The 14098-nt window shown below is 41.3% G+C and overlaps 1 protein-coding gene across 3 annotated transcripts in view; it reads left to right on the forward strand.

Moving 5' to 3' along the window:
* The first annotated feature begins 9097 nt into the window (after nucleotides 1-9097).
* MYOF (myoferlin) overlaps nucleotides 9098-14098 on the forward strand; it is a 141589-nt gene continuing 136588 nt past the window's right edge. For all 3 annotated transcript variants that reach the window (XM_037156586.2, XM_053663877.1, XM_037156587.2), the window contains exon 1: nucleotides 9098-9479. In XM_037156586.2, the coding sequence (XP_037012481.2) occupies nucleotides 9392-9479 (88 nt within the window). In that variant the 5' untranslated portion in view covers nucleotides 9098-9391. The remainder of the gene's footprint in view (nucleotides 9480-14098) is intronic.

The raw sequence follows: 14098 nt of genomic DNA on the forward strand, positions 1-14098 counted from the left end.
CCGTCACGGTATTCTGAGGCTGTCCCAGGGTTTTTCTGCAGGCTCAGACGTCAGATTCGATGTTTCTTTGTAAAGGGCTGATTTGTGTTTATCGGCTTTGAGGATGAGGCAAATTCCTGTGCTCACTGAGGTAAACCCAGTGACTGTGAGCTGGAGCTAATTCATTCTGTGTCCTTGAGCATAATTCTCCCTGTATAAAATGGGAAAAGTGGATTCTACGAGGGAGCACAGCCTGCCAATCTTTCTTTTGGGCGGATTCTTGTCAGGCGTGCAGCAATGGAGAGTAAAACAGGACAGTCACGCCCGGGTTGAAAACAGTTTACGGACCGTGGAGGAAGGGAGTCAGGCCTTTGCTCCAGATTGCTGCCTGCTGGCTTGAGATGGATCTGTTGGTCAAGTCTGGGTCATGGTTAGCAAACACACCAGAGATTTAAAGCAATAGATAAAAGGAATCAGGAACAAAACATCCTAGGAAAGCAATGTGGCACACTGGTTAAATTCTAGATTAGGACCGAATTTAGCTCCTGACGGCCTCTTATTATCTATACAACCTTGAATAAGTTATCTAACCTCTCTACATTTAGTTCTCTGATCTGTAAAAGGATGCGAATAGTATCAACTTCATAGGGTGGTTATGAGAATTAAATGAGAAAATTCATGCAAAATGCTTGTCATTTAGTAAATGCTCAATTGATGTTAACCATTATTACACATAAAGCAACAAACCCCTATATTACTGAATAGAATAAAATAGATGAGAAACCATGTAGAGAATTTTAAATAATTTTTTTATGTATAATGCTAGAAGATAATGTTTGGTCCCTGCTTCCAAAGACTTCACATGAAAAGATGAAAAGAACTGGGCTCTTTCATGTCTGTTGTGTAGAAGTATCAGATGGGATCGCGGTGGGAGGAAGTTGGGGCAAAAGGAAGTGAGGTTGTGAATGTTATTCATTGCCCTGTGTTGAGAACAAGGACAAAATTACTTTCCATAGAAATTTACAAAGATTTTTAGAAAGACATATATGAGAAATCTCTCTGCTCAATTTTGAGCCAAATGGGGAGTAGAGAAAAGAGGGAGAGGGAGAGGGGTGGCACCCAGCATATGGGGGCCAGGTGCCTGGGCCTGCTGGGCCAGACACCCCAATTATCCATCTGTTCCCCAGGTTTCTCTCTTCTGGTGGGAGCTTCTGTGTGGACAAAAAAGGGGGGGCTCTGTAATAAATCTGATAAGATCTGACCATAAATTCATAACTAAGCAAGTCATGGTGGGTAGTTACATCCTAGGCACATAACTTCTTTAGTAAAAGGTTTATCATTGCCTTAAGCAAGCCCTGTCCATCGTCCTTTTCCATCTAGGTGTTAACCATAAATTATGCATAAGTTGTAACCACCCTCAAGAGAGCAAATAAATAATTTGGGCCCTGGCTAGTGTGGTTTAGTGGACTGAGCACTGACCTGCGAACTGAAAGGCTGCCAGTTGGATTTCCTGTTGGCACATGCCTGGGTTGCATGGGTCATGTCTCCAGTTGGGGGTGTGAAAGAGGCAGCTGGTTGATTTTTCTCTCCCCCCTTCTGCCCTCTCTACAAGTAAAATTTAAAAAATAATAATAATAACCTTGTTAACTATCCTGTACCTTGCCTTCTCCCACTTTCATGTAATCTTTCTTATGTTCCTTTTTAAATTCTGAATGTATAAAAGAAACTGCAAAACTATCATTCTCGAGAGCATTTGAGATCCTGTCCCCCAGCAATGTTGTTAGTTTACTCAAATAAACTCTTATAGAAAAATTCTCTACAAATTTGGATGTTTCTCATATCAACACGTGTGACTGGGCAACCCTGAGGAAGAGGAGCAGGCAAGAGGCTCACTGGGCTGCTAACTTACTTAATTCTGTAATTGTCATTACAGACCTGAAGATCGACATTTGCCCTTTGCAGACAGATGGGTGCTGCCAGGCATGACGTGTGAGGAGGTGGTAGTTTGTACGAGACCTCACACGGTGATAGTACTTTGATATTGGCAGTCCCCTCCAAGGAATCCTAGGCAAGGATTCACAATTCATTTTTCTTCATTTATAGAGAGAAATGTAATGGCCAAACAGACTGGGCATTTTCTCTTGCTGACTAATCAATCTCACATGAGAGAATTCTGATTAGCCTAGCCCATCGGTGATGCTTCCTGACTTTGTCCTTGATTCAGGGTGTATTCCATTTGGAGAGGGTGGCTCTCTGGGCACTGACTGCTCTGCTTGTTTTAGTTCCTTTTAAAGTTTAAAGTCTGTGGGGTTATTAAAATTGTCAAAGTAAGAACATCCAAGCCTGTAGAGAATTTTTATGAGTTTATTAGAGCCAAACAGAAGACGCTCCTGAAAGCAAGATCTCAACAGACTGAGAAAAATGCTCCCCCAAATGATATTTTTCAGTTTCTTTTATATATTTGAAGTTAAGAAAGATTAGAAAGCAAGGCAGAGAAATCCCTTTGATTGTCTAACAGGATAGTTAAGATTATGTGCTCTCTTGAGGGTGGTTCAGCTTTTGAGGAGTCTGAAAAAGAGGCATTTCAAAGGTGCTTTAACACACACACACACACACACACACACACACACACACACACACACAATGTTTGCTTAAGGCAAAGATAACCTTCTACCAGGGAAGTTACAGGCCTGAGGTGTGACTATTCACCATGACTATCCCAGTTAAGAATTTCTAATTAGATCTCCTTGTGAGATTATTTTCGGTTAGATTTATTACAGAGCCCCCTTTTCATCACAGTATGTTTGATTTGTATTCAGAGTATTGGTATGCAACTCAACTTTTTTGCTATGCTGCTGCAAAATGCATGTCTGATAAGTCCCCACCATCAGTGAGGCATGGTTTTAACAGTTTAGAAGCATTGACTCAAGAGAAAGCCCGCCTGTGTTCAGATCCTGGCCCCACTTACCGTGAGAACTTGGGCAAGCTGTTTGACCAACCTGTGCCTCAGGTTTTTTTTTTCTGTAATATGGGGATAAAAAAAATAGTATTTACTACTTAGGATAGGACAGTGGATGAATTAAATGAGACAAAATTAAGTGCTTAGGATAGCATCTGGCATGTAGTGAGCACTCGGTAGATGTTAATTATGAGGTTTTGGGCTGCTGCCTGCCTGCTTGCCTGGGCTCACTAATTGACTGTTTCACCTCTCACATGATAGTCCACCAAAACCAAATGTCTTAAGGTTCCCCATGATCACCATGTGTATTTGTTTAACTCTATTTCAGATCACACACACTTACGCACACACGGGAGCCTACCCTGCTTTCCCACCCCTGCTCTGTCTTCTTTGTCTCCTCCATCATTACACTTCCTCCATTGTGTTGTCCTATCTGTGAGCTTCTAGCAGAGAGGAAGTGTATCTCACTCATCTTTGCAATTAGCCTTGGGCCTGGGACCAAGTGCACTTTCAATAAGTGTGTGCTGGGGCACATGTGCAGGAATGGATGAAGATCATACACTTGTCTATCAGACATTTTGACGAGGAATTAAAAGTGAGCTCAGAGCTTGAAATGACTCTACTGTTTCCTGTTTCATTTTTCTAGCTTTATTTTAGAAAATATGTTAATACTTACTTGGAGGAGCTCAGATTCATTCCTGTCTCCGCTTACTCTTTCAGTTGCTTTGAATAGTGACAATATACTGGTGCCAAATGTCATAAAATATTGCCTCCTGCCCCCCATGTACACTTAGTCACTGCCAGGCAATTTTTAAAGTGATGAAATTTAAATATACTATATATTAAGTTATTTCAAAATAGCATCTACAGCTATGCAAAACCCTATAATTAAATTACTAAAAATAGTTTAGTTCTAAAATTCAGTTTAGCTATCAACCAAAATAATTCTTAAAAAAGTATTTCATGAAACAGATCTTAACAAGAGACCCTCTGTAAGTGACAGTTAAAAAATTGCTGTTAAGTAATACCTAAGATTCTATAAAACTGGAATTGGAATAAATATCAATTTATCTTCATTTCTCTTCTGCTAAATCCTCTTTGCTACCTTGATTATTTTGCTCCTCATGTCTAGATTTTTTGCCACATCTTGCCTCTCCTCTAAGTATTTCTCTTTCTCTGTTCCTTTTGCTTCAGTGCTCCAGGACAAGCTTAAGGCCACTCGCTTATATTAATTCATGAGTTTACTTGACAAAAAAAGGTGAGGAATAATGAAACAGCAAAGTGTGAGATCTGAACTGAAGTGAAGTTGGAAGGGGAGGGACTAGGACTCAGGAAACAGCTGGTTTGAAACTTGGCTTGAGTTTTCTACTCTTCTTAGTCTCAACTTTGTCAGCTGGAAAGTTGAACCCAGTAGTCCAAGCTCCCGGAGTTGGTGAAAGCAGTGAATGATAGCCTTGTGACACCTAGCATACAGTCCCCAGTAGCTGGGGACTTTGGTCAGGTCAGAACTTTGGCTTCTCCGCTGAAGCCCCAGCATTCAACACTTGGTATGTGCAGACTCTCAAGTATTTGTTAAATAAATATGTTAATGATGAATAAATCGCCGATCACTGTGTTAATTTATTCATTTTCAACTCTTATTCTGACATGATTTTCCCCAATGAAATATTTTTCCTTAAGTGTTTTTCTTCTTTTTAAAAATTTATTTATTTATTTTTATTTTCAATGTATTTTATTGATTATGCTATTATAGTTGTCCCATTTTCCCCCCTTTATTTCCCTCCACCCTGCACACCGCATCCCACCCACATTCCTTCCCTTCGATTCATGTCCATGGGTCATAGAAGTTCTTTGGCTTCTCCATTTCTTATACTATTCTTAACCTCACCCTGTCTATTTTGTGCCTGCTATTTATGCTTCTTATTCCCTGTACCTTTTCCCCCATTCTCCCCCCCTCCTCCTCTCACTCGATAATCCTTCATATGATCTCCATTTCTGTGATTCTGTTCCTCTTCTAGTTGTTTGCTTAATTTGTTTTTTTTGTGTATTTTTTTAGGTTCAGTTGTTAATAGTTGTGAGTTTGTTGTCATTTTACTGTTTATATTTTTTTATCTTCTTTTTCTTAGATAAGTCCCTTTAACATTTCACATAATAAGTGCTTGGTGATGACAAACTCCTTTAACTTTACCTTATCTGGGAAGCACTTTAGCTGCCTTTCCATTCTAAATGATAGCTTTGCTGAATAGAGTAATCTTGGATATAGGTCCTTACTTTTCATGACTTTGAATACTTCTTTCCAGCCCCTTCTTTCCTACAGGGTTTCTTTTGAGAAATCAACTGATAGTCTTATGGGAACTCCTTTGTAGGTAACTGTCTTCTTTTCTCTTGCTGCTTTTAAGATTCTCTCCTTATGTTTAATCTTGGCTAATGTAATTATGATGTGCCTTGGTGTGTGTGCTTCCTTGGGTCCAACTTCTTTAGGACTCTCTGAGCTTCCTGGACTTTCTGAAGTCTATTTCCTTTGCCAGATTGGGGAAGTTCTCCTTTATTAATATTTGTTCAAATAAGTTTTCAATTTCTTGCTCTTCCCTTCTCCTTCTGGCACCCCTATGATTTGGATGTTGGAACATTTAAAGTTGTCCCAGAGGCTTCTAAGACTCTCCTCAATTTTTTTGAATTCTGGTTTCTTCACTTTGTTCCATTGACTGTTTATTTCTTCCTTCTGGTCCAAACTGTTGATTTGAGTCCTGGTTTCCTTCCTGTCACTGCTGGTTCCCTGTATACTTTATTTCACTTTTCATAGCCTTCACTTTTTCCTCCATTTTGTGACCATACTTAACCGATTCTGTGAGCATCCTGATGACCAGTGTTTTGAAGTGTGTATCTGATAGATTGGCTATCTCTTCATCACTTAGTTGTATTATTTCTGGAGTTTTGATTTGTTCTTTCATTTGGGCCATTTTTTTTTTGTCTCCATGTACCTATTACATAGTAAGGGCTGGAGCCTCAGGTATTCACTGCTTTTTAAAGATTAAAAAAAAAGACTTTATTTCTTTTTAGAGAAGGAAAAGGAGGGAGAAAGAGGAGAGTATATTGATATGAGAGAGATACATCTATCCTTTGTCTCTCACACTGCCAACTAGGGACCTGGCCTGCAACCCAGGCATGAGCCCCAATCAGGAACTGAATCAGCATCCTCCCGGTTTGCAGGCAGGCACTCAATCCACTGAGCCACACCAGCCAGGGCTTAAGATTTTACTTATTTATTTTTAGAGAGAGTGCAGGGGAGATAGAAAGACAAGGAGAGAAACATTGACATGAGAGAAACGTCAATTGGTTGTCTCTCATGCACCCTGACAGGACTAACCTGTAACCCAGACATGTGCTCTGACTGGGAATCAAACCAGTAACCTTTGCTTCACAAAATGACTCTCAACCAACTGAGCCACACCAGTCAGGACTTAAAGTGTTTTTCTTACAGTGTTTGTTGGAATCGTATAGATTTACATGTAAAAACTGATTGTCTTGGTAAATGCTGTGGTTTCCAAGCCTCTGCAGGGCAGTCATCTGCTCTGGCCCGCAGAGCAGTCAATTGGAGCTCGACCACCTACCTAGAACAAATGGGTTGGGGGGACAAGAGGCGCGAAGAATGGCAGCAAGACAAAAGATTCTGATCAAGCTGCAAACTTTATTTTTCCGAACTGGGTATATATAGGGAAGGAGGGAGAGGAAGGAGATTAGGTTGCTTGCTATTGGCTAGCTTGAGACAAAGGAGGGTCCGCTTATTGGTTACTTGGGTGTAACTTGTATTCGTGGACACCTCGTGTGCCTGTAGCTGATTGGCTTGTGGAGCGCATGCACACGGGCGCTAGCCGGAGGTTGTTTTGAAAGTCCTTGTTGATTACAGGTTCTGGTAATCAACGCAATGTTTTTAGCTAAAGGCCAGGTGCTGGAGACCTGGGGCAAGGTTCCCAACAGTCATCTAGTGGATGTTCTGGTCCTACATAGTATTTCCACTCTATTATGCCCGATTTGCGGGCATTTTAATTTCTACTTTTCTCTGTCTTCCAGAACAATCCAGGTATTTCTCCCATACTTACAGTGGGCCATTGCTTTTTCCATGCTTCTAGGAGCAGTTGTAGCAGTGTGAGCAGTGTGTCCACACCGCTTTAGGGGTCTTGCAGCTTGTAAAACCCAGTGTCCTGTGGGGGCGTACACATACTGACAGACTCCCTCCTATCCCAGTGTGTGTCCTGCACCCCTAGAATCCAGTCCCACGTGTACTCTTCCACCACCTGCCAGGACACGGTGGCTGTGCCCTGTAGTTTATTCAGGCTGTAGTGCCTTCTGTCTTCAGCAGGCCTAGCACATCCTCGGCAGAACTGTTAGGATTGAACCCTTCATACTGGCCTAGTTGCCAGGAGGGGAAGTAAAGGAAGATCCTCAGGGAGAAAAAGTTGTCCTGCAGGGGAGAGGCCTCTGCATCGTCTCCAGGCCACGTGGCAGGGTGTTGGTCCTTAATAGGGAGAAAAATACCACTCACCTGTAGGTTCAGAGGGTTCTAGGAATCTGGGGACTCAAGATTTTCAAGGGCATCAACCCAGACATTCCTGTCTGATATATCAGGGTCTCATTCTTTCTCAAGTATGACCTTGACCTTGTCATAGAAGAACTGTCTTGGTTAGCAGTTAGTTCAACCTTCTTTGGAGTTTGGATTCTTTTATGACAAAATCCTAGTCCTGATCCTGAGCTTTCTACACCTTCCTGCTGCAGGAGAGTGGACTTCTGAGCATGCTACCAAGGAGGCCGTCTGGGGTTCATTCTTAGCTTTTTATTACTGATTAACACTGTGAACTCTTTGTTATGCTTTTCCAGAGTGTCAATTGAGTTTAGCAATAGCCACCCAAATCCAAGCCTTAGAGTTACTAATTCCTCCATATATCTCAGCTACCTGGTATATTGCACCAACAAATGTATTCCCTTCCATTCACATACCAGCCAGTTCACCACTGATGACTCTATTTACAACTGTATTGTGCCAGGGGCCATCAGTGCTCCATCCACAGCCAATGATAGGGACCTCATTACTAGCTAGGTTGTGAATGATTGAGCCCCAGATCCCATCCTGGCATCTGTTTTCTTGGACCACTCCTGGCAGCAACTGTGACAACCAGAAAATCCCTATGCCCACACATACACCCTCCACATCTGATCACCCATGCTGTGTGATGGGATTTCTCATCTGCTACCATCCACAAGGTGAGTTCTGGTCACCTTGACCCATGTTCAGCAAGAATCCCATTAGGTCGCTTTAGCCAGAATTCCCTTTCTCTCCGATGTTTCCTTGTAATAATTTTCCATCTGATGGACTCTTACCCTGCTCCTTGGCTCTACATTCCCACTTGCACATGCTCTGTTTGGAATTGAGCCCAATCTCTGCCCTTCACTGCGAAATTGCTTTGCAGGGGTCCCTACACGGATCTCAGTAGTCCTCCTTCACTTGAGTAAAGTCTTCTTTACTGAGCTTTAACAAGTATCACTGAGCTTCATATTACTTCCTTTAGCAAAGTAAGTGAAGACACTTCTCAGGTTTAAATCCTGAAAGAGTGGAGAGGTGCTTTTTGATTTTTATTGAACACTGTTAGCAGCATATGATACACCAGGAAAACTTAGGTACCCACTTCTCATCTTTTAGGAATTCTTAAAGAAATCCTATGGTGAATCCTTTTGGAAGCAAAGGATCAGCCCCAAACATGCCAATTTTGTAAATCCATCATATTACATTACTACTGCCTTCAGATTAATGGCAGATGTGGTCATAGAACTGGCTTTGGTGGAGTATTAAAGGGTGGTATCTTTCAGTTGCTCCCTTCAAATACACTGTTATTCCCCTGCTATACAGGAGGGGGCGCCCTTTAACTGATTATAATTTTTTTCTGTAAATTATTGCTGAGTGGGTGTGTTCAAAAGCACAGAAGAAACAGCGACAGTAAAAAAATTTTAGAACACGACTAAGTAAAGTTTTAAAACTTTATGAAGTTCATAAAAGAATAAAAGCAGTGGCAGAAAACCAGTCAATTCGGTTTCACGAATCGTTGCTAACAGGCAGCAGCTGTTTCAGTGGTCTGACCTGCTAACATTTATTAGCTCCAAATCCATTACAGTTGCGTTTGTTACACAACTGTTTTTAGCTGGGGTTTGGTCCTTCTCACTTCCACATTTCCAGTATTCGTAAGTGGGTGCCCGAGGCACTGCGGAGGCTGAGGAGTGTGGATATCAGTTTACACCGGCCTTCAGTAAATAATCCGTCAGAGATCCACCCACCGCCTTTCCCCTTCCCTCCGCTCTGAAGTCCTCCGGAGCCTCCAGTCCCCGGGCGGTGCTGCTCGCCGCTCCAGCGCCCGCGTCGCCAAACTTCGTCTGCTGCAACTTGCTTTCTCCCCATTCAGAGCCATGCTTCGTGTGATTGTGGAATCTGCCAGCAATATTCCTAAAACGAAATTTGGGAAACCGGATCCTATTGTTTCTGTTATTTTTAAGGGTAAGGAAAAGTTTTCTTCTTTTTCTCAAGTCCTGTTTGAGAATGTTAGTCTTCTGGAGTCACGTTCTTTCAAAGTCTGCGTTTAGGCGACTGATAAAGCCCAGTCTCTGCGGCTTTATCTGGAGTTGGTTACCTAGGCTGGTCAGGCGAGAGGACTGATTCTTGTGGAAGGCATTTGATTTTGCCCAAGTCTTTGAGGCTCCTTGAGTGACCAGTTACTTTAATTCTAATAAGGTAATTTTTGTAAACCCTTGGAGGAAAAAAATGTATTTGTTAATCCCCAAATTTCAGGTATCAAAAAGGTCTGTGCGGGTTCAAAGTAAGAGTAATGTGCATTTTTTTTTTTTTTTTTTTTCACTCTGTGCTAGTGAGAAATGGGCAAAGGAGGAAAAAGTGCAGTTAAATTGTCTGAGGTACCATTGCTCCATGTTGTCCCTGGCCTTCTGAGAGGTGGGGGTCTTATATTTTGGATTGGTTTGTTTTTCTGTTACTTTATGCCTCTTTGTTTTTCATCTTTCCAAAGCTGGGATTTTTAAAATATGTTTAGTAGCTCTTAAATTGCTCATCGAGAAAAGAGCTATGACCAAAGCAAGCCCACAGTTTGGGAATCCTGTTGTAGTTTGGTCTCACTGAATGGCCTTGGGCCAAGACCTCGTTATGTCTCTGGATATCAGTTGTCTTTCTGTAAAATGGGTCAGGAGGTTTTCGACAAGATCATCTTTAAAAGGCCCGCTGTCATTCTGGGGGGTTAGTATTCTGTGGCAGTGAATTGCGGTGGAGTGGGACTCTCCCAGGCTTGTAAAATGGGTTCCAGTTTTGGCTGGACTGATGTGTCTAAATCTAAGTTTAGGAGCCTGATCATTTGCTGTTTGCCCAAGATCATTGGTAGGATTTTCAGCTCACTTCTTGGCAGGAGGGGAGAGAGTGGGAGCCTTGATGGGCCCTGGTTTCCTAACAACACCTGGGCCCATTTCTCTCTTCGTCCAGGAACCTGCTGACTTCTCCCTTCCAGTTTCTGGGCAGCACGTGCCTTTCTCCTTCCCTTTGTCTATTTTATCTCACTGGTTCTTCTCAAATCTCTTCTTAGGATGAGCAACAAAATGAAAGAAACGAAACCCAAACCTGCCAAGTGGTTGTTTAGTTACCAAAAGAAAAAAAAAAAGAAGGGTAAAAGTTGTATTCTTAAAGGACAAGGTATTTTGAGAATCTGGTTAGTAAATATCATGTAGTCATGTCAGAGTTCACTGACATGCATTAGGTTAAAATTTTTTTCTCGAAGCTGTGACATAATAGGGATATAACATGAAAAGTTTGATCCCTTGTCATTGATGTGTAAAGACCTGTGAACACTTATTGGATTCAACCTGGTGATGTCATTATTTGAGGCAAGTTATATGGATTATAAAGGAATTACAGTATAACAATATACTAAAATTTGACTTGTAATTTGTCTAGGGTATATATCGCATTGGTTAAAAGTGTTAAATGACTAAAAACATGTCTAAGGCTATAAACATTTGATTGAAAGTGGAAAACTTCATTAAAATTGGACAAATATAGGCTCTCCAAGCAATTACATGTACTACATTATTTAACGTTAGCCTCTTTTCCAGGCTCCTTTGGTTGTACAAACTGAATGGTAAAGTCATTCATTCATTCATTCATTCATTCATCTGGCAAGCAACCTGGCAGAAGAAACAACTGTAAACGCAGAGTAGGAACATCTGCACTATAGCTGGTATAAACTAAATATCTGATAACCCGATTTTGACTACCTAGGTCTCAAGTTTCTCAGCTGTGGAATGACAGGAACCAGTCTCATAGAGGTTCCTTCCGGCTTTAAGATTTTATCATTTTATGGTGCTGTATTGAATACCTGCTCTCAGCAACGGATGCAAGGCATAGCCTTAAGTGTTAGAGCAGATACAGCAATGCATGACATTTTTCTTGTTTTCTACCTATTCCAATTTTTTAAAACTCTGGTGATGACTAACCTTTTCCAGGTGTGTCTGCCAATTACGAGCCCTGTGTAAAATTAGCTAATATTAAGTTCTTCTGGGCTTTAAGTCCTCTAGAAACACAAGAGCTCATTTCTGTAATATAACAACAATCATAGATTGCAATGGCTTTTTTAAAACGCATGTACACATGACATGTATGTAATATATATGCATCTATATACATACATATATATCACAGTAACCGATATATAATTGTCATTTTAAATCTAAAATGTACAAACAACAAAAACACTTAAAGTCCAGAAGGGATTATACAACTATAAAGTGAAAATTCTCATCGCTTCCCTCCCATTCTTTCTCTCTCTCCATGCTTACTATCTGAGAGTAACCACTATGAACAGTTTGATTTGAATTGTTCCTGACTTTCTGGTACAGACCTGTGAGTGGTTCCAACGAGTCCCTCTTGTTTCAGTGCAGCAATGGATGACATCCTCATAGTACATGCTTTTGTGAGTCTTTCCGAAGTCAGAGTCCCTGGTCTTTTTGTGTTTCCCCTCTCCTTGTCTTTTCTTTAAATGATGGGCTTGCTGAATATTGCCACTGAGTTCTATTTTCCTTTTGCTCATCTCTTGTTTCTGTGTCAAAACTCTTGAAAAGATTGAGGAAATTTTCTCACACATGTTTATAAAGTTGTGCTTTTACAATGTGGTGGCATTGCATTCTATGAAACATCCAATTCCTAGGAAGTGTCTTGTTGCAATGATAGCAATTTTCTCATTCCATCCTTATGATATTATCCATTTGATCAGGTGGAATTTTCTTTCACTTCTGGTCTTGTGCTGATCTTTGCCTTGTGGAATGGCTACTGCTATTGTCCAGATGGTCATCAAATAATTGTCATGTTACTTATTTTTTTACTTATTTTTCCAATATCTCTTCATTTGGACATGTTTTTAGAACGAAACCCTAGATATTTCTAGGACTCCTCCTGCCCCACTCCCACCAATGAGCTTATCAACTTTGCAGTCTTGAGCAAACCCACTGCACCTCTCTGGAAATCTTATTTATCTTCTTTTGACAAATGGAGCCATGATGACTTATCAGTGTGGGAGTCCAAAATGAGTCCCCCCAAGATCTGCCTCAGTGATATGCAGATGACTTTGAACTGAAGGCAACTTTAGCCACAGGCTCAAGAGAAACTTCTGCCCCCATCCTTCCGCCTCAACTACCTGGAAGAATTTGTATTAGGAGCCTCGCCCATAATAAACTATTATCAGAGATAACTTCTTTTGACCCATATGGCGGACAAACTTGTTTTTATTACAGGTCTGCCCTCATCATCCCGCAGTGACCCTTGGAAGCCCCCAAAGTGCGTTACCTCATCCCTGGCTCAGGATGTCTCACACCTCACTCCCCCTCTGTCTCCGAACTTTTCCTGCCTGTGGGGTCTCTGACTCTCACATGTATGAAGGCTTCCCATCCATATATGTGTATTATATTTGATTATGTTCTCTTACTAATCTATCTCATCTCTATTTGATTATTAGACCAGCCAGAAGGACTCTGGGGTGAGAAGAAATTTTGTTCCTCCCCCACATCGGAAAGGGAACAGATCTGTAGAGATCCCCAAAGGCTATGATTTATGCACTAGACACTTTTCTGATTATTAGCAAAGTCTACTTTGCTATTTGAAAAGTTGAATTTAAAAAAATAACATTTTAAATAAGCAGGGAATCTGTGAGATTTCCTTCAAGAACAGTGAAGTGATGATGGGAGAAAGATCCAGGGGGTCTCACTCACCGTCATCTCTGAAGGCACCTGGCGGGTGGCCCACAGGGCACCTTACTTCACCCAGGGTGCACCACAGGACTGACTATTCCTGCTGGCTCAAACTGACAGCCACGCCGTGTGGGTACTTTCATAGAACCACCGTATTGTACAGGCATATTTCCTTTTACTGCGCTTTGCTTCATTGTGCTTTATATATTTTGCTTTTCTTTTACAAATTAAAGGCAAGACCCTCCACCAGCAGCAAGATTGTGATTCTTTCTTATGATACTTATGGTCTGGAACCAAACCCCAGATATGCATGTATTTACAAAACACTCCAAGAGGCAGAAGTGTTTGATGTACTGAGTCATTTCTATCACTTCCTGGAGAACGGGGCTTAGAGACTCACCACTAAGGAAAGTGGCCCCACCCTACTGCAGCATGGGAACTCTCAGAGGTACATTGCTCAAAGGCACGTTTTACAGGCTCTCAGCCAGTTATAAAGCCACAACTGCCTTTCAAAAGTCAACCTAGGTGGCTTGTTTTTTCTTCCCCTTCTCTGCAACATGTCTTCTGTACATGGCCTTAAGGCTAGTCCAGGGGTGCGGGTTCCTGTCTGGTTTGGGTTTACTAGTGACGCACTCCAGAGGCAAGGGACTTTCATATCCTCTGTAACACCTAGCACATCACCCATGTTGGAGATGCCTTTAAATTTAGCTTAGTTTTGTTGTCAAGGTAACACTTGTTTATAATATTATAACACTTTATGGTATACAGCATTATAATTTGAGATCTGTATATACTATATCATGCTCAGCACCACCAAAGTCTAGTTTCTGTCCTTTACCATACAGTTGTTGAATATACACTTTAAATGTTGACCATGGA

Source organism: Artibeus jamaicensis, unplaced genomic scaffold (genome assembly GCF_021234435.1).
Source record: "Artibeus jamaicensis isolate MK-2021 breed Jamaican fruit bat unplaced genomic scaffold, CSHL_Jam_final contig_332, whole genome shotgun sequence".
In the NCBI taxonomy this organism is placed as follows: domain Eukaryota; kingdom Metazoa; phylum Chordata; class Mammalia; order Chiroptera; family Phyllostomidae; genus Artibeus; species Artibeus jamaicensis.